The sequence below is a fragment of the Prenolepis imparis genome, unplaced genomic scaffold, assembly GCF_030444845.1.
Source record: "Prenolepis imparis isolate NDT839.2.m4 unplaced genomic scaffold, iyPreImpa1.0 SCAF_15, whole genome shotgun sequence".
NCBI lineage: Eukaryota > Metazoa > Arthropoda > Insecta > Hymenoptera > Formicidae > Prenolepis > Prenolepis imparis.
Genome location: NW_028141173.1, coordinates 6,558,417 through 6,578,732, shown reverse-complemented (window position 1 = coordinate 6,578,732; position 20,316 = coordinate 6,558,417). Strand labels below are relative to the sequence as shown.

At 30.4% G+C, this 20,316-nt stretch overlaps 3 protein-coding genes across 4 annotated transcripts in view; all 3 read left to right on the top strand.

The window, feature by feature from the left end:
* The first annotated feature begins 392 nt into the window (after positions 1-392).
* Positions 393-4,528, top strand: LOC145946021 (odorant receptor 4-like). 2 transcript variants are annotated; one of them, XM_083055387.1, is made up of 9 exons: positions 393-606; positions 1,242-1,361; positions 1,532-1,649; positions 2,585-2,846; positions 2,975-3,094; positions 3,187-3,277; positions 3,358-3,494; positions 3,586-3,718; positions 3,827-4,528. In XM_083055387.1, the coding sequence occupies exons 1-9, from the start codon at positions 463-465 to the stop codon at positions 3,872-3,874; spliced, it is 1,173 nt and encodes a 390-aa protein (XP_082911513.1). In that variant the 5' UTR covers positions 393-462; the 3' UTR covers positions 3,875-4,528. The 2 variants fall into 2 exon arrangements, with proteins under 2 accessions (XP_082911513.1, XP_082911512.1); XM_083055386.1 differs by lacking the exon at positions 393-606 and having other exon boundaries at positions 1,130-1,289; positions 3,827-4,523.
* A 6,717-nt stretch (positions 4,529-11,245) lies between these two features.
* Positions 11,246-20,316, top strand: part of LOC145946014 (odorant receptor 4-like) — a 29,283-nt gene continuing 20,212 nt past the window's right edge. The window contains exons 1-2 of the mRNA XM_083055377.1: positions 11,246-11,312; positions 11,395-11,618. Of these exons, the coding sequence (XP_082911503.1) occupies positions 11,311-11,312; positions 11,395-11,618 (226 nt within the window). The 5' untranslated portion in view covers positions 11,246-11,310. The remainder of the gene's footprint in view (positions 11,313-11,394; positions 11,619-20,316) is intronic.
* Positions 12,179-15,401, top strand: LOC145946020 (odorant receptor 4-like). Its single transcript, XM_083055385.1, has 8 exons — positions 12,179-12,317; positions 12,562-12,679; positions 13,755-14,016; positions 14,145-14,264; positions 14,357-14,447; positions 14,526-14,662; positions 14,754-14,886; positions 14,995-15,401. Exons 2-8 carry the CDS (start codon positions 12,562-12,564, stop codon positions 15,040-15,042), a joined length of 909 nt encoding a protein of 302 aa, XP_082911511.1. The 5' UTR covers positions 12,179-12,317; the 3' UTR covers positions 15,043-15,401.

Here is a 20,316-nt window from a genome sequence, read left to right as displayed (position 1 = left end):
GTATAGTAGCACTTTAATAACATGCGGATCATATTCGCGTTGCACTTTTTCGAAAGTCTTGAAGAGAATTCGCGATGCACGCAAGAGCTCTTTAGTGAGAGAGCCTGTATTATTTTCGTAATACTGCTCTAATCGATACTCTCTTTTATCCTTCGGGAGAAACTACAATGACCCTGCTCGTCGTAATAGAGAGCTTCGTTACGTTACAGTTAGTGTCAAAGGAACTAATACTATATCTGTCTATCAGATATAAGTGTCAGGTGTTCATTTACAAACACGGAACCGTTTTGCGAAAATAGAATGTACGTATGGGTAGTTCTATCATTATGAGGGGATATACGTTCCTATATACATACATCCCTTAATTCCGTGTCTCGTTCAGGAGGGTGAGCTACCGGTCGTACGAAGGATCGAGATTAGTCGATCTCGCGTTGCCGAAGACGCAGTGTCTCTTGAAAAATTATGAACCTTACTTGGAATCATTATTACAATATTGTGTACAAAATATCATCGTTGACTGGTGTGTGGCCGTATTTGAAACCGAGAGCGAGAATATTTCGCGTTACCGTACTGACAATAATTCTGTTAACCATCTTCATCCCTCAGGTAAATCGATATACACCGTCTGTCCGGAAAGAAAGAAGACTGATGCTTTAAAAAATAGAAAATATTAATTTCCAGAAATTTTAATGATTAATATGTTCTACATAATCCCCTCCCACCTCAAAACAAAGTTTAGATCTTTCATATAACCATAATGAGGAGATCCAATGAGGAGAAGATTGCGAATTGTTTCGACGTTCGCGTCATTCAAACTTGTGGCTGGGCGCCCCGGTCTCTCGGCCTTCACGAAATCGTTTATACCATTTAAATACCTTTGAACGACTTAAGACGAGTCACCGTAAACACTTTTCATAATTTTAAATGTTTGCGTAGGCGTTTTGCCAAGTTTCGCGTGAAATTTAATTATTGCTCGTTGTTCCATTTTGACACGATAAAAAAAGTGATAAATTTTTTATCTGCACAGTAACAAATTTGAAATTGGCTACTAGCCGCCAAAAAAAATAAGTGTACTTCTGAGAGATGATATTACAAGATTCCATAGTAGTTAAACAGATGGCACCACTTGTACAACGTAGAAAAAATCAGTCTCCTTTTTTTCCGGATAGACGGTGTACATCTAGAATGTGTGATCGATGGATCAAGGAATTTCTTGCAAAAGTTCAGAATAATATTTTCAGATAGCGTATCAATGTACATGCAAAAAAGACCTACAATGTACTTTTGAGGTGAGTACGTCGTTTCTGCTGACGATTACGGCTACGTTAAAGGTGTATACATTCCAATTAAACATCAGCACAGTAGGTTTTATGATATTTTGCGTCGCCAATAAGTATTACAATTTTAAAAATCATAGTTTGAATAGAAAAAAAAAGTTAAATTCTCTTAATATTTTTTTACATTATTTTTATGAGGTGTTTCATTGAATTGCGAGAAAAAAGAAATTTGCTATTAATCAATGTTTTGTTAGATGAAGAATCTCACCCGACATTTATCCGTCGATTGGAACAAAGTTAAAAATGCCGAAGAGTACGAAATAATGAAGTCGTATGCCAAGAACAGTCGACGATTCTCTCTGATATATTCGGGTAGAACCGACGAGAAAGATGATATAGATAGAAAATCACACATATGAAAAGGGCTAATAAGAAGAGCAAAGCGCAACAAACTCGTTTTTAAATTCTTTTCTAATTATTTTGAACATTTCTATCAATTATCTTCAGCAGATCAATCCAGCTCGAAATTATGCCCTGTCGAATTTATTAGTCCGTTTCATATTTGATTTTGCATGTATTTATACATCAGAACCTTTTCAATTTATTATTACACTGGTCAACAAAAATAAACTTTTGTTCAATTGCCAAGGATGTTTAAACGAATTTAGGGTACTTTGGAGATACTGAATCCAAAAATGAACATAGTTTTGTGCCGAATCGGCTCTAGTTTTTGAGACAATGAATATTCATATTATGATATTACTCCGATACGACCTGTAGCTGCCGACATGTGCAACAGGGTTTGGTTTGTCTTTTTATATTTTAATATTGTTTTATTTATATCCAACGTGATCCTGATGAGAGAGAGAGAGAGAGAGAGAGAGAGAGACATACATAAAAGAAAATTATACAAACAGCATTTTTCTATGCATTAATTGTGATTATCTAAATCAGTTTACTTTGTTCTTATGTTATTTTACTGAATACGACGCCATTAGGTATTTTATATATATACTTTTATATAATTTGAGACAGTTTCCGTATGATTTAGGGATAGGCTACGTCTGACCATTACATTTTTTGCACTTTTTATGTTTTTCATGGAATATCCATTATCTTAAAAATTAGAATCAATCTAGGACCATAGTCGGAATTAGGCGACACAAAGTATCTATCCTAAAATCGATTTAATATAATTGGCAATAAAATCAGTGTTGACCAGTGTTATAGATGATATATCTAGATATTCTATTCCGTCTTTTTCTCTGCGTTTCTGTCTTTTGTAAATCTTACTTTGTACATTACAGTATATTGCTCAATGGCGGTATTTACATTTATGTCAATGTCCCTTGTACCGTTCGCACTCGATTTCGTATGGCCCCTCAATCAATCCCGTTCCTTGCTACCGCCGTATCCAGGATACTACTTCGTGGATCCTCGTGAATATTTCGTGCAAATTTTTGGGCACTCTCTCGTGTCTTGGATGCTTCTTATGATCGGCGTAATCGCTCACGATTGTATGTACGTGACTTACGTCGAGCACGTTTGCAGTTTGCTCGCCGTGAATGGGTAAAAATATTTAGGAGTTGATTTGACATGTGCGAGCATAAAAATTGCATCGAAAATTTGTTTGTTTTTTTTATATACCTAATTTAGCCGTCAAAATGGATAAAGTGAATTGTACAAATTGTTTGCAGACTTCGTTTCGAGCGCTTATTCTGCAATCATGATGAAACACAGACAGAGATTGTTGATATGAACGACATGTATCAGAAAAGAATTTCGTTCATCGTGCATACGCACCGAGAATCTTTAAAGTAAGTGAATATAAGGTAACATGCTGGTGTTTACAATTAAAATATTCAGAAGCGACAAAATTCATTTCACAATTATCTCATTTTTTACTTAGATTCGCAGAACTTTTAGAAGATACCTTTACCGTACCTTTTGCCATACAAATGTTGCTAGTAACAATAGGGATAAGCGTTACCTTGTTACAAGTATTTATAAATTTATTATACAATTGTGTACTTAAAATTTTTGTAAAAGATTCAAACATTGGACGTTTTTTATATTGAAGATTGCACAGCAGGGCGCCAATATATTGGAAAAGATAAGATACACGTTATATGTCATTGGTCAACTGATTCACTTATTCCTCCTCAGTTTAGAGGGACAAAAACTGATTGATCACAGTCTTCAAACAAGCGACAAGATGTAAGATGTTCGTCTTCGAATTTCCTTAAAAAAATATCGGATTTCTATGTTATGTTTTGTATTTACCTCGCGCATTTTTGGCAAATTGTAGATACAATAGCGCTTGGTATAAGACATCCGTCAGATCGCAAAAGCTGATCATGATGGTGATGATGAAATGTCTTCGACCGAGCTTTTTAAGCGCCGGCAAGATTTACATTTTTTCTCTCGAGAGTTTTACCACGGTAAAGTATACATGTATAAGTATTACAAATCTCATTTTGAAGCTCCTCCTTAACATGCCTGTATATATGTATGTATGTATGTATGTTTTATGTGCTTTTGTTTTAAAGATTCTACAAACTTCGATGTCGTACTTTACGGTGCTCGCGTCCTTTTAATAATTTGCGATCTATACATCTCTACATCTGGCAATCTCTTCATCTAGTAATTAGTGTTTTCAAGTGTCGAAAACGTCACAAATGCTTAATTCTTATATTATAATTACATATTGTTTGTTAATCATGTAATGTCTCAAATTTATACATCTATCTAACTTGTAAAATCTTATCTTAGAGTGCCTTAAGATATTATTGTATGTCATGGTTTCAAATTTTCGTGAAAATATTTACCTGAAAAATTGCATCAATATATATTTTCTTTTTTACCATTCCGAATGACAATCGAAGCGATAATGAAGCGACCCACGAAGGATATCATCCATATTAAAATCCAATAATGATTCATACAAAGTCCCAATATACTCTGGGAAAATAAAAATGAAAGGATTTGCCGTCTGTGCCTAATATTTCCTTAGGAAAATAAAATAGGTAAGTATAGGGATAAGTAATAGGAAAGTATCTAGTAATTAAATCGTACCCCCTAAGGTAAATATTAAAATGGCAATAAAACTATCAAAAAAATGACAAAACTTTTTTATTTATTTGAAATTGTTTTTTTTGTCAACGATATACGTTAAATATTAACACACCATTGCTCCATATCGTAAACTAAAAATAAAAAAAAAATAGTATTTAGTACGACTTACAAATACTGGCTTGCTAAATTGTACCCATGAGTTTTAAAATCGTATCTCTAACAATAAAATTAAAAAATTGTAACAAAAATGAAGTTTCATATTTTATAAAACAAAAGTTCTCAGTCTGCAACAAAACATATTTATAAGAATATCATATTTATATAATTATAAATTCTCTTTAAAATTTTAACAAAAATACTTTTTGTATCATACAAAAATATAAATAAATATTATTTAATATAATTATAAATTAACATATCCTTATATAAGTCTTGCAAACCTCGATGTTAACTTTACGTTTCTATAGTCCTTCAGCGAATAAATCGACAGTCGATGATTTATATAGTAACATGAATACATGAAAAATATCTCATTTTGATCTGGTTCCCACAGAGATCTTGAAATTAATTTACATACACATAAAAATACAGTTTGCTCTGGGATTGTAAAACTTGTGCTACTAGATAATACTACTTCTATACATAATTAGAGGTCTAATTATAGATGCTATATTTAGTCAGAATTATAAATAATTATTATTATAGAAATTATAATAGGTATAATTATAAGGATTTATAACTATTAGTATAATTCTGAGAAACTATAATAGACATAATTATAGACAATTATAACTTTTAGTTACATATTAAATGATATTACTACATTAATTGCATCTGTTGTTATTTTAAATTTGCTTCTCAGACTTAAATTTGCATTACTTTTTTTGAAACTTATTTTTCTCTAATGTTAGAAAACGTATTTAAATTTGATTTTTTAAATTATTTAAATGTATTTGTTTTTAATCTAATTAATTTAAGTTAGATAAATCTGCTTTTCAAATTATATTTTTTTGTTTGCATAAATTTTACTGAAATATATTTTTGTGGCAATATTTGTAGATTTTTAACACATTCAGCATCGCTAATAGCACAATGCTTTTAATGTATTTTAATTGGTATCCAAGTATAAAGAAGTTATATTATCTCACAATTAGCTTAATATTATAAGGAAAAATATTTATTAAATTTGATGTTGTAAGGAAAAATATTTATTTTTTCTGGAGAAATTTGCCTTTGCAAATTAATGTGTTTAAAGATTAAAAATTGATTTTGTTAGAAAAAAACTCTATAGCTATTGTATTTTATCTGGCTGTTACATAATAAAGAGATATTCACATTTGCCATGACTAAATATTTGAATCTGACAGCATTTTGAAAAATAATATTATAAAAGAAGATGTCTTTTACTTTGTTTTGATAAATTTTGTCTTTGTCGCGTTGTAGTTGATATTATAGCGCGGTCCTTAAAGCTTGCATCTTGCATCTTTATAAAAAATATTTATAATTTTTTATACAATTTATTTAATATTTGTTTATTTATTATTTAACAGAGAAAATTAGATGTTCTATCTGTTTGACTGCAAATTACTTCTACATTTATGGATCGATTTTCGTGAAACTGGTACCAAAATGTTTCTAATTTTACTGGGATGGATGTTATGTGGTTTTGTTTTCATAAATGTTTCCATAAAAAATGTGCGTATGTGTATGTGTGTGAGGAAGTTATGTTTTTGTTTAAAAATTTTTTTTCAGATTTCTATGCCAATGTGCGTATGTGTGTGTGTGTGTGTGTGGCCTCAAAGCCTCTATATAACCCTTTTTTTCAATTTTTATAATTCTTTTTAAATTTTATTTTTTTATCCTACATTTACTGATTTTCTCGAAATTGTTATCAAAGTGTTGTTTTTTTTTCTGGGATGAACATGATTTGTTTTTCCACTAATTTAAATATTACAAATATTATAAATATTTTATTTGACATATAATATTTTATATATTTTCTATTATTTATAAAAATTTTTTTTACGGTTTAATTACCCACCGCTGACCCGCTATATTATTAGCTCTCATACAATTTTCAAATTATTCAATTTATAAAATCTCTCTGTAAACGACATTTTTCGTAAAAGATTTTGTATTTTCCTCAATGAGATGTCCTTGATTGCTTAATTCATCTATCTTAATTTTCACATTTTGCCTTTTTGTTGCTCTCGAGAATGCTACATAGAGTTGACCATGAGCAAATACAGGATGTGGCAGATAAATCCCAACTTTTTCTAAAGTTTGTCTTTGTGATTTATTTATTGTCATGGCAAATGACACTCGAATACAAATATACAAATACACATATATATAGATAATTAAAAAAAATTATTTAATCATATTTAATTTTTCTTAAGCTTCTTATTCTTCTCATCAAAATTTTCATCTTTACGCTTTTTATTTTCTTTCTTGAATTCGTCCTTAAATTCTCCTTCGTTCTTATAATTTTTGTTTTTGAACTCTATTTGTTTTTCATATTCTAACAATGCATTTAATAATAATAAATCGAGCCCATCTTCCATCACTGAAATTTTTTAATTATAAATTAGATTAGTTTATATAATGATATTAAGAATAATACTATATGTAAGGTAAAGAACAGGCTAATTAAGAGCCGAGCGCGGTAAGAAAGGCGCAAATATTTCGATTAGTATAGATTTATTTAGTACGTTTCGGTCTATGGATTTGGACCATCTTCAGCATCTGGTAACATAAAAAGGTTACAGTAAAAAGAAGAAAAGACATATGGAATACAAATATACGCGTAACAATAATAAGTAAAGCGATGACTATGAAGCGATTACATACATAATAAAATTAATTCGTCCGATAGTGTGTCAGTGCTTGTTCCTCAACCATGAGATAGAATAAAAAGAATAACACATGCAGTGAGCCTCCCTCTGGTTCCAGCCAAAAAGGAAGAGTATCCTCGGATATTGTGAGGTAAATCCATGACGAATTTACAATCCTAAGCAACGCGGATGTAAAAGATGTAACTTGATATAAATAAGCAGTGAACTAGAATTATAAAAAGGAAGACTCACTTTATCAGAACTAAATCACAGTCGAGAGTCACAAGGGCAAAGCACGACTGACACACATGGAATTAAAAATGTCGTTAAGAGTTTGACATTGCGCATTGATAAACAAAAGAAAGCAAAGTAAAACGCTATGTTACATAGCAATGACGCACAAAGAACGCGGTAATTTCAAAATAAATTATTACAGACATGACCAGTGAGTGCAGTAATTAAAACTTTAGATCGAGGTTAAGGGGATCCTAGTCGGATGGTCGAACTCCGACAGGTTAGCACCACACATATCCAAACATATACACGTATACACATATACACACGATAGGTTAGCACCACACATATCCAACGTATGCATGTATGCACACATATGCGTGAAAATGTTTTTAATATTTAACTTTTTTATTAGACTTGCAATCTCACTTTTTATTGTTTACTAATATTTCTTCATGTTAACCCTATCGCGTATACTATATTTTATGCACAGATAAACTGCAGAACTATTTTTATTAAATAAGTATTATTACGAGCTGACATGAAAGAAGCCGATAACAAAACTGTAATTTTTGATTTTTATATGATTTATATATGGAATTATAGCTAACGCGGTCCGTTTTTATAAGTACTTTAATCGTGGAAAAGGATTTATTGATCTGTATAGTCAATAAAAAGATATCCCAAAATAATAAAGTTGGTTCTGCCGTACCGACAGAACTAACTTTAGGATCCGACTAGGATCCCCTTAAGAACGCAGCAATTTCATTAAGAATAATAAGAACAATAGGAATATAAAAAATAAATTGTTAATTAAAAATTTTTTTTAGAAAATCATTTATATTTAAATTTATATTTAAATATTAAAAATCTATACATATATAAACAATTTTTTTTTTAAATGATTTCATAAACAGTATTATAATATATAGATTAGTATAAGTTAAAATAAATATTAAGCAATTATTAAGACTTAAACTTTCAAAAAATTTTTTAAAAATTAACTAATAAATTATTTTTTAATATTTACCATTTTTGAATTCTTCAATTTCTTTTAAATTATCTATTTCGATCTGTTTAGTCATTTCGTTCGTGCTAACATGCTCACTATGTCCATTAATTTCATTAATGGTAACACTTTTTATTTCATTTCTATTTATTTCATTTATAATCACATTTTCAATTTCATTAGGAATATTTATTTCATCCATGATATTTTCTATTTAATAAGTTTTATTCATTTGATCAATGATGACATTTAACATTTGAAACCAGCAACTTATGTATACTATGAAATAACTCACGTGAAGAAAAAAAATCACATCACCCCTAATCTGAATACCTTTCATCGATCATCGCCAAACTCAATAACAACCATCCTTAAATAATATTCTATTTATGTTAAAAAAATTAACCAGATATCTTAAAATTTACTGAAATTAGAACAAACAGAAACATTTTCCATAAAATTTAAAATTTTATAAAAATTAGAACAAACAGAAACATTTTCCATAAAATTTAAAATTTTATAAAAATCTAATCCTTTAACCAATCCTCGTCAAATTAAATACCAATAATCCTTTAATGATAGTCTATTTATGTAAAAAAATTTATCCCGATATCTTAAAATTTACGAAAGTTAGAACCACCACAGACATTTCTCAAAAAATTAAAAATTTTTTTAAAAATACAACTGTATGAATTTTTATAAAAATAATATAAAATAAAAATGTACTACTTTGTGCGTAGGTGGGTGCGTGAATGGGTGGGTGGGAGTGTAAAATTTAAAAAAACTACATATTAACCATCCCCGAAAAATTTGCACAATTTTTATACCAATTTTGAGAAAATCGGTCAATAAATGTGTGAGTGCGTGGGTGGATGCGTGGGTGGGCAGGTGGGAGTGTAAAACTTAAAAAAACTACATATTAACCATCCCCGAAAAATTTGCAAAATTTTGGTACCAATTTTGAGAAAATTGGTCAATAAATGTGTGAGTGCGTGGGTGGGTAGATGGGGGTGTAAAACTTAAAAAAACCACATATTAGCCATCCCCGAAAAATTTGCAAAATTTTAATACCAATTTTGATAAAATCGGTCAATAAATGTGTGAGTGCGTGGGTGGGTGCGTAAATGGGTGGGTGGGAGTGTAAAACTTTTAAAAAACCAAATAGTATCCATCCCCGAAAAATGTGCACAATTTTTATACCAATTTTGAGAAAATCGGTCAATAAATATGTGTGTGCGTGGGTGGATGCGTGGGTGGGTAGGTGGGGGTGTAAAACTTAAAAAAACCACATATTAGCCATCCCCGAAAAATTTGCAAAATTTTAATACCAATTTTGATAAAATCGGTCAATAAATGTGTGAGTGCGTGGATGGATGCGTGAATGGGTGGGTGGGAGTGTAACTTTTAAAAAACCAATTAGTATCCATCCCCGAAAAATTTGCACAAATTTTATACCAATATTGAGAAAATCGGTCAATAAATATGTGTGTGCGTGGGTGGATGCGTGGGTGGGTAGGTGGGGGTGTAAAACTTAAAAAAATCACATCTTAGCCATCCCCGAAAAATTTGCAAAATTTTGGTACCAATTTTGATAAAATCGGTCAATAAATGTCTGAGTGCGTGGGTGGATGCGTGAATGGGTGGGTGGGAGTGTAAAACTTTTAAAAAACCAAATAGTATCCATACCCGAAAAATTTGCACAATTTTTGTACCAATTTCGAGAAAATCGGTCAATAAATTTGTTAGTGCGTAGGTGGGTGTGGGTGTGGGTGTATAAAAATTAAAAAAAAACCACATAGCAGCCTTCCCCGAAGAATTTGCAACACTTTGGTACCAATTTCGAGAGAATCGGTCCATAAATGTGGAAGTAGTTCGCGGTGAGACAGACAGACAGCCAGACAGACGGACGGCACTTATATATATAGGTATAGGTATTACACAGTTACACATATATGTATATTTTATATAATATTTTATATAATATACAATATTTAATATAATATATAATATAAAAAAGATACATATGCTAAAAGGAATAAAATGTTATTTTGTTATCGATATTTTACTTGTTACATTTTCCTTTCTTTGATATTGTACAATAGTATTTTAATAATAAAATAATAGGACTTACATTCGCGTTGCACTTTTTCTCACAAGGCTCGAAGAGAATTCGCGATGCACGCGAGAGCTCTTCACTAATAGAGCCCGTATTATTTTCGTAATATTGTCGTAATATTGTTCTAATCTAGGCATGTCAAACTCACTTTGCATTACGGGCCACATGATCTATTTTGTATTAAGCTGAGGGCCGCATGTTTTCAATGTTCCTAGAATAAATAAAATACGATTTTTTAAATTATTATATTTAGTATATTCAATGTATATTATACATAGTCGCTTTATATTTATATCTTGTGTTACTTTTTAAAATAAAAATATTTTACGATTTTTTAAATAAAAAAACAAAAATAGAAACTATAATAAAAAATATTTTACTTTTTTTTATAAAAAACAAAAATAGAAACTATAATGAAAAATAAACAAAATCACAATTTAATATTATTTTTTAGAAGATATTTGACATCGTTTTTCACAAAACAATTTTTTTGAAAAGATTTTCAAGAAGTTTCGGCGGGCCGCAGTTTTTTTGTTGGCGGGCCGCATGCGGCCCGCGGGCCGCGTGTTTGACATGACTGCTCTAATCGATACTCTCTTACTCTTCTTTCCTCTTGGGAAAAAATGCAATGACACCGCTCGTCAAGGGAGAGAGAGCTTCACTACGTTATATTTAGTGTCAAAGGAACTAATACTATATCTGTCTATCAGACATAAGTGTCAGGTGTTCATTTACAAGCACGGAATCGTTTTGCGAAAATTGAAAATGTACGTATGTGACAGTTTCATCGTTGATGATGGGATATACGTTCCTATATACATACATCCCTTAATTCCGTGTCTCGTTCAGGAGGGTGAGCTACCGGTCGTACGAAGGATCGAGATTAGTCGATCTCGCGTTGCCGAAGACGCAGTGTCTCTTGAAAAATTATGAATCTTACTTGGATTCATTATTACAATGTTGTGTACAAAATGGCATCGTTGACTGGTGTGTGGCCGTATTTGAAACCGAGAGCGAGAATATTTCGCGTTACCGTACTGACAATAATTCTGTTAACCATCTTCATCCCTCAGGTAAATCGATATACACCGTCTGTCCGGAAAGAAAGGAGACTGATGCTTTAAAAAATAGAAAATATTAATTTCCAGAAATTTTAATGATTAATATGTTCTACATAATCCCCTCCCACCTCAATACAAAGTTTAGATCTTTCATATAACCATAATGAGGAGATCCAATGAGGAGAAGATTGCGAATTGTTTCGACGTTCGCGTCATTCAAACTTGTGGCTGGGCGCCCCGGTCTCTCGTCGTCTCCGAGCGACTCTCGGCCTTCACGAAATCGTTTATACCATTTAAATACCTTTGAACGACTTAAGCACGAGTCACCGTAAACACTTTTCATAATTTTAAATGTTTGCGTAGGCGTTTTGCCAAGTTTCGCGTGAAATTTAATTATTGCTCGTTGTTCCATTTTGACACGATAAAAAAAGTGATAAATTTTATCTGCACAGTAATAAATTTGAAATTGGCTACTAGCCGCCAAAAAAAACAAGTGTACTTCTGAGAGATGATATTACAAGATTCCATAGTAGTTAAACAGATGGCACTTGTACAACGTAGAAAAAATCAGTCTCCTTTTTTTCCGGATAGACGGTGTACATCTAGAATGTGTGATCGATGAATCAAGGAATGTCTTGCAAAAGTTCAGAATAATATTTTCAGATAGCGTATCAATGTAGATGCAAAAAAGACCTACAATGTACTTTTGAGGTGAGTACGTCGTTTCTCCTGACGATTTTGGCTACGTTAAAGGTGTATACATTCCAATTAAACATCAGCACAGTAGGTTTTATGATATTTTGCGTCGCCAATAAGTATTACAATTTTAAAAATCATAGTTTGAATAGAAAAAAAAAAAGTTAAATTCTCTTAATATTTTTTTACATTATTTTTATGGGTTGTTTCATTGAATCGCGAGAAAAAAGAAATTTGCTATTAATCAATGTTTTGTTAGATGAAGAATCTCACCCGACATTTATCCGTCGATTGGAACAAAGTTAAAAATGCCGAAGAGTACGAAATAATGAAGTCGTATGCCAAGAACAGTCGACGATACTCTCTGATATATTCGGGTAGAACCGACGAGAAAGATGATATAGATAGAAAATCACACATATGAAAAGGGCTAATAAAAAGAGCAAAGCGCAACAAACTCGTTTTTAAATTCTTCTCTAATTATTTTGAACATTTCTTTCAATTATCTTCAGCAGATCAATCCAGCTCGAAATTATGCTCTGTCGAATTTATTAGTCCGTTTCATACTTGATTTTGCATGTATTTATACATCAGAACCTTTTCAATTTATTATTACACTGGTCAACAAAAATAACTTTTGTTCAATTGCCAAGGATGTTTAAACGAATTTAGGGTACTTTGGAGATACTGAATCCAAAAATGAACAGTTTTGCCGAATCGGCTCTAGTTTTTGAGACAATAAATATTTATATTATGATTTTATTCCGATACGACCTGTAGCTGCCGACATGTGCAACAGGGTTTGGTTTGTCTTTTTATATTTTAATATTGTTTTATTTATATCCAACGTGATCCTGATGAGAGAGAGAGAGAGAGAGAGAGAGAGAGAGAGAGAGAGAGAGAGAGAGAGAGAGAGAGAGAGAGAGAGAGAGAGAGAGAGAGAGAGAGAGAGAGAGAGAGAGAGAGAGAGAGAGAGAGAGAGAGAGAGAGAGAGAGAGAGAGAGAGAGAGAGAGAGAGAGAGAGAGAGAGAGAGAGACAAACATAAAAGAAAATTATACAAACAGCATTTTTTTATGCATTAATTGTGATTATCTAAATCAGTTTTCTTTGTTCTTATGTTATTTTACTGAATACGTCATTAGGTATTTTATATATATACTTTTATATAATTTGAGACAGTTTCCGTGTGATTTAGGGATAGGCTACGTCTGACCATTACATTTTTTGCACTTTTTATGTTTTTCATGGAATATCCATTATCTTAACAGTTAGAATCAATCTAGGACCATAGTCGGAATTAGGCGACACAAAGTGTCTATCCTAAAATCGATTTAATATAATTGGCAATAAAATCAGTGTTGACCAGTGTTATAGATGATATATCTAGATATTCTATTCCGTCTTTTTCTCTGCGTTTCTGTCTTTTGTAAATCTTACTTTGTACATTGCAGTATATTGCACAACGGCGGTATTTTTGTTTATGTCAATGTCCCTTGTACCGTTCGCACTCGATTTCGTATGGCCCCTCAATCAATCCCGTTCCTTACTACCGCCGTATCCAGGATACTACTTCGTGGATCCTCGTGAATATTTCGTGCAAATTTTTGGGCACTCTCTCGTGTCTTGGATGCTTCTTATGATCGGCGTAATAGCTCACGATTGTATGTACATGACTTACGTCGAGCACGTTTGCAGTTTGCTCGCCGTGAATGGGTAAAAATATTTAGGAGTTGATTTGACATGTGCGAGCATAAAAACTGCATCGAAAATTTGTTTGTTTTTTTTATATACCTAATTTAGCCGTCAAAATGGATAAAGTGAATTGTACAAATTGTTTGCAGACTTCGTTTCGAGCGCTTATTCTGCAATCATGATGAAACACAGACAGAGATCGTTGATATGAACGACATGTATCAGAAAAGAATTTCGTTCATCGTGCATACGCACCGAGAATCTTTAAAGTAAGTGTATATAAGGTGACATGCTGGTGTTTACAATTAAAATATTCAGAAGCGACAAAATTCATTTCACAATTATCTCATTTTTTACTTAGATTCGCAGAACTTTTAGAAGATACCTTTACCGTACCTTTTGCCATACAAATGTTGCTAGTAACAATAGGGATAAGCGTTACCTTGTTACAAGTATTTATAAATTTATTATACAATTGTACTTAAAATTTTTGTAAAAGATTCAAACATTGGACGTTTTTTATATTGAAGATTGCACAGCAGGGCGCCGATATATTGGAAAAGATAAGATACACGTTATATGTCATTGGTCAACTGATTCACTTATTCCTCCTCAGTTTAGAGGGACAAAAACTGATTGATCACAGTCTTCAAACAAGCGACAAGATGTAAGACGTTCGTCTTCGAATTTCCTTAAAAAAATATCGGATTTCTATATTATGTTTTGTATTTACCTCGCGCATTTTTGGAATATTGTAGATACAATAGCGCTTGGTATGAGACATCCGTCAGATCGCAAAAGCTGATCATGATGGTGATGATGAAATGTCTTCGACCGAGCTTTTTAAGCGCCGGCAAGATTTACATTTTTTCTCTCGAGAGTTTTACCATGGTAAAGTATACATATATAAGTATTACAAATCTCATTTTGAAGCTCCTCCTTAACATGCCTTTATATATGTATGTATGAATGTATGTTTTATGTGCTTTTGTTTTAAAGATTCTACAAACTTCGATGTCGTACTTTACGGTGCTCGCGTCCTTTTAATAATTTGCGATCTATACATCTGGCAATCTCTTCATCTAGTAATTAGCGTTTTCAAGTGTCGAAAACGTCACAAATGCTTAATTCTTATATTATAATTACATATTGTTTGTTAATCACGTAATGTCTCAAATTTATACATCTATCTAACTTGTAAAATCTTATCGTGCCTTAAGATATTATTGTATGCCATGATTTCAAATTTTCGTGAAAATATTTACCTGAAAAATTGCATCAATATATATTTTCTTTTTTACCATTCCGAACGACAATCGAAGCGATAATGAAGCGACCCACGAAGGATATCATCCATATCAGAATCCAATAATGATTCATACAAGGTCCCAATAAACTCTGGGAAAATAAAAATGAAAGGATTTGCCGTCTGTGCCTAATATTTCCTTAGGAAAATAAAATAGGTAAGTATAGGGATAAGTAATAGGAAAGTATGTAGTAGTTAAATCGTACCCCCTAAGGTAAATATTAAAATGGCAATAAAACTATCAAAAAAATGACAAAACTTTTTTATTTATTTGAAATGGTTTTTTTTGTCAACGATATACGCTAAATATTAACACACCATTGCTCCATATCGTAAACTAAAAATAAAAAAAAAATAGTATTTAGTACGACTTACAAATACTGGCTTGCTAAATTGTACCCATGAGTTTTAAAATCGTACCTCTAACAATAAAATTAAAAAATTGTAACCAAAATAAAGTTTTATATTTTACTAAACAAAAGTTCTCAGTCTGCAACAAAACATATCTATAAGAATATCATATTTATATAATTATAAATTCTCTTTAAAAATTTAACAAAAATACTTTTTGTATCATACAAAAATATAAATAAATATTATTTAATATAATTATAAATTAACATATCCTTATATAAGTCTTGCAAACCTCGATGTTAACTTTACGGTTCTATAGTCCTTCAGCGAATAAATCGACAGTCGATGATTTATATGTAGTAACATGAATAACATGAAAAATATCTCATTTTGATCTGGTTCCCACAGAGATCTTGAAATTAATTTACATACACATAAAAATACAGTTTGCTCTGGGATTGTAAAACTTGTGCAGATAATACTACTTCTATACATAATTAGAGATCTAATTATAGATGCTATTTAGTCAGAATTATAAATAATTATAATTATAGAAATTATAATAGGTATAATTATAAGGATTTATAACTTTTAGTATAATTCTGAGAAACTATAATAGAAATAATTATAGACAATTATAACTTTTAGTTACATATTAAATGATATTACTACATTAATTGCATCTGTTGTTATTTTAAATTCGCTTCTCAGACTTAAATTTAAATTACTTTTTTTGATACTTATTTTTCTCTAGTGTTAAAAAACGCATTTAAATTTGATTTTTTAAATTATTTAAATGTACTTTTTAAATGTCTAATTAATTTAAGTTAGATAAATCTGTTTTTCAAATTATATTTTCTTGTTTGCATAAATTTTACTGAAATATATTTTTGTGGTAATATTTGTAGATTTTTAACATATTCAGCATCGCTAATAGCACAATGCATTTAATGTATTTTAATTGGTATCCAAGTATAAAGAAGTTATATTATCTTACAATTAGCTTGATATTATAAGGAAAAATATTTATTAAATTTGATGTTGTAAGGAAAAATATTTATTATTGCTGGAAAAATTTGCCTTTGCAAATCAAAATGTTTAAAGATTAAAAATTTATTTTGTTAGAAAAAAAACTCTATAGCTATTGTATTTTATCTGGCTGTTATATAATAAAGAGATATTCACATTTGCCATGACTAAATATTTGAATCTGACAGCATTTTGAAAAATAATATTATAAAATAGGAACGAAGTAAAGTCGACCCAACTAGCCAAAATTATATTTATTTAAAAAACACACAACGTTTCGACCATATGGATGTGGTCCTTATCAAGTGTAATACTGAAACAATACAGTTTTAAATCATAAGTGTGAGACGGTTTGATATGTCAAAAGTTAGAGATTTTTTACATACTTCATTAGTAGAGGTGCAGCCAAATTAACGATAACGTCAACTTTTCCATAATATAGTTACAACATATTTAAATAAACATAACATAAATTCAATTTTGTCAAACCATTTGAAAGAGAGAAAAAGAGAAAACGATCCTATCGTTATGATGATTCGTCAAAAACTAAATATATAAAGCCAAAGATTATACGACCTTTATAATTTTATCATAAATGTTATTGAGATTCTAAGTGTCTTTATGTAGGTTAATTGTATTGCTAACTTTTTTGATAAAAAACATCTCTGCGATTTCTCTCTTTCTAACATGCTTTTCGCTGTGCAATATAACGGGTAATGTCCAATCAAAATCGTGTCCATATGTTAGTCTATGTTTACTTATAACAGAATGATTTGTCGCATGTAATTTTATATTGTTACAATAGTGTTGTCAAACTTACGACTAACGCTGTTACTATGGAAAAAAATGTTAGTTTTTAAATTCTTGATGTGTGACGGGATTAAATCGTATCGTCTGCAGCGTAGTAAGAAAATTAATTGCTGGTTAGAAGTGTAAATCCTCTTCTTGCAATTTATCCATGATTTAAGGAGAATTGTATAAAGGTCGTATAATCTTTGGCTTTATATATTTAGTTTTTTGACGAATCATCATAACGATAGGATCGTTTTCTCTTTTTCTCTCTTTCAAATGGTTTGACAAAATTGAATTTATGTTATGTTTATTTAAATATGTTGTAACTATATTATGGAAAAGTTGACGTTATCGTTAATTTGGCTGCACCTCTACTAATGAAGTATGTAAAAAATCTCTAACTTTTGACATATCAAACCGTCTCACACTTATGATTTAAAACTGTATTGTTTCAGTATTACACTTGATAAGGACCACATCCATATGGTCGAAACGTTGTGTGTTTTTTAAATAAATATAATTTTGGCTAGTTGGGTCGACTTTACTTCGTTCCTATTTTAAAATTTTACTAGCGACTTTTTAAGTATCTAATTATTATTTTAAAATCTAATTAATATTATAAAAGAAGATGCAATAAATGTCTTTTACTTCGTTTTGATAAATTTTGTCTTTGTCGCGTTGTAGTTGATATTATAGCGCGGTCCTTAAAGCTTGCATCTTGCATCTTTATAAAAAAATATTTATAATTTTTTATACAATTTATTTAATATTTGTTTATTTATTATTTAACAGAGAAAATTAGATGTTCTATCTGTTTGACTGCGAATTACTTCTACATTTAGGGATCGATTTTCGTGAAACAGGTACCAAAATGTTTCTAATTTTACTGGGATGGATGTTATGTGGTTTTGTTTTCATAAATGTTTCCATAAAAAATGTGCGTATGTGTATGTGTGTGAGGAAGCTATGGTTTTGTTTAAAATTTTTTTTTCAGATTTCTATGCCAATGTGCGTATGTGTGTGTGTGTGTGGCCTCAAAGCCTCTATATAACCCTTTTTTTCAATTTTTATAATTCTTTTTAAATTTTATTTTTTTATCCTACATTTACTGATTTTCTCGAAATTGTTATCAAAGTGTTGTTTTTTTTTTCTGGAATGAACATGATTTGTTTTTCCACTAATTTAAATATTACAAATATTATAAATATTTTATTTGGCATATAATATTTTATATATTTTCTATTATTTATAAAAATTTTTTTTACGGTTTAATTACCCACCGCTGACCCGCTATATTATTAGCTCTCATACAATTTTCAAATTATTCAATTTATAAAATCTCTCTGTAAACGACATTTTTCGTAAAAGATTTTGTATTTTCCTCAATGAGATGTCCTTGATTGCTTAATTCATCTATCTTAATTTTCACATTTTGCCTTTTTGTTGCTCTCGAGAATGCTACATAGAGTTGACCATGAGCAAATACAGGATGTGGCAGATAAATCCCAACTTTTTCTAAAGTTTGTCTTTGTGATTTATTTATTGTCATGGCAAATGACACTCGAATACAAATATACAAATACACATATATATAGATAATTAAAAAAAATTATTTAATCATATTTAATTTTTCTTAAGCTTCTTATTCTTCTCATCAAAATTTTCATCTTTACGCTTTTTATTTTCTTTCTTGAATTCGTCCTTAAATTCTCCTTCGTTCTTATAATTTTTGTTTTTGAACTCTATTTGTTTTTCATATTCTAACAATGCATTTAATAATAATAAATCGAGCCCATCTTCCATCACTGAAATTTTTTAATTATAAATTAGATTAGTTTATATAATGATATTAAGAATAATACTATATGTAAGGTAAAGAACAGGCTAATTAAGAGCCGAGCGCGTAAGAAAGGCGCAAATATTTCGATTAGTATAGATTTATTTAGTACGTTTCGGTCTATGGATTTGGACCATCTTCAGCATCTGGTAACATAAAAAGGTTACAGTAAAAAGAAGAAAAGACATATGGAATACAAATATACGCGTAACAATAATAAGTAAAGCGATGACTATGAAGCGATTACATACATAATAAAATTAATTCGTCCGATAGTGTGTCAGTGCTTGTTCCTCAACCATGAGATAGAATAAAAAGAATGACACATGCAGTGAGTCTCCCTCTGGTTCCAGTCAAAAAGGAAGAGTATCCTCGGATATTGTGAGGTAAATCCATGACGAATTTACAATCCTAAGCAACGCGGATGTAAAAGATGTAATTTGATATAAATAAGCAGTGAACTAGAATTATAAAAAGGAAGACTCACTTTATCAGAACTAAATCACAGTCGAGAGTCACAAGGGCAAAGCACGACTGACACACATGGAATTAAAAATGTCGTTAAGAGTTTGACATTGCGCATTGATAAACAAAAGAAAGCAAAGTAAAACGCTATGTTACATAGCAATGACGCACAAAGAACGCGGTAATTTCAAAATAAATTATTACAGACATGACCAGTGAGTGCAGTAATTAAAACTTTAGATCGAGGTTAAGAACGCAGCAATTTCATTAAGAATAATAAGAACAATAGGAATATAAAAAATAAATTGTTAATTAAAAATTTTTTTTAGAAAATCATTTATATTTAAATTTATATTTAAATATTAAAAATCTATATATATATAAACAATTTTTTTTTTAAATGATTTCATAAACAGTATTACAATATATAGATTAGTATAAGTTAAAATAAATATTAAGCAATTATTAAGACTTAAACTTTCAAAAAATTTTTTTAAAAATTAACTAATAAATTATTTTTTAATATTTACCATTTTTG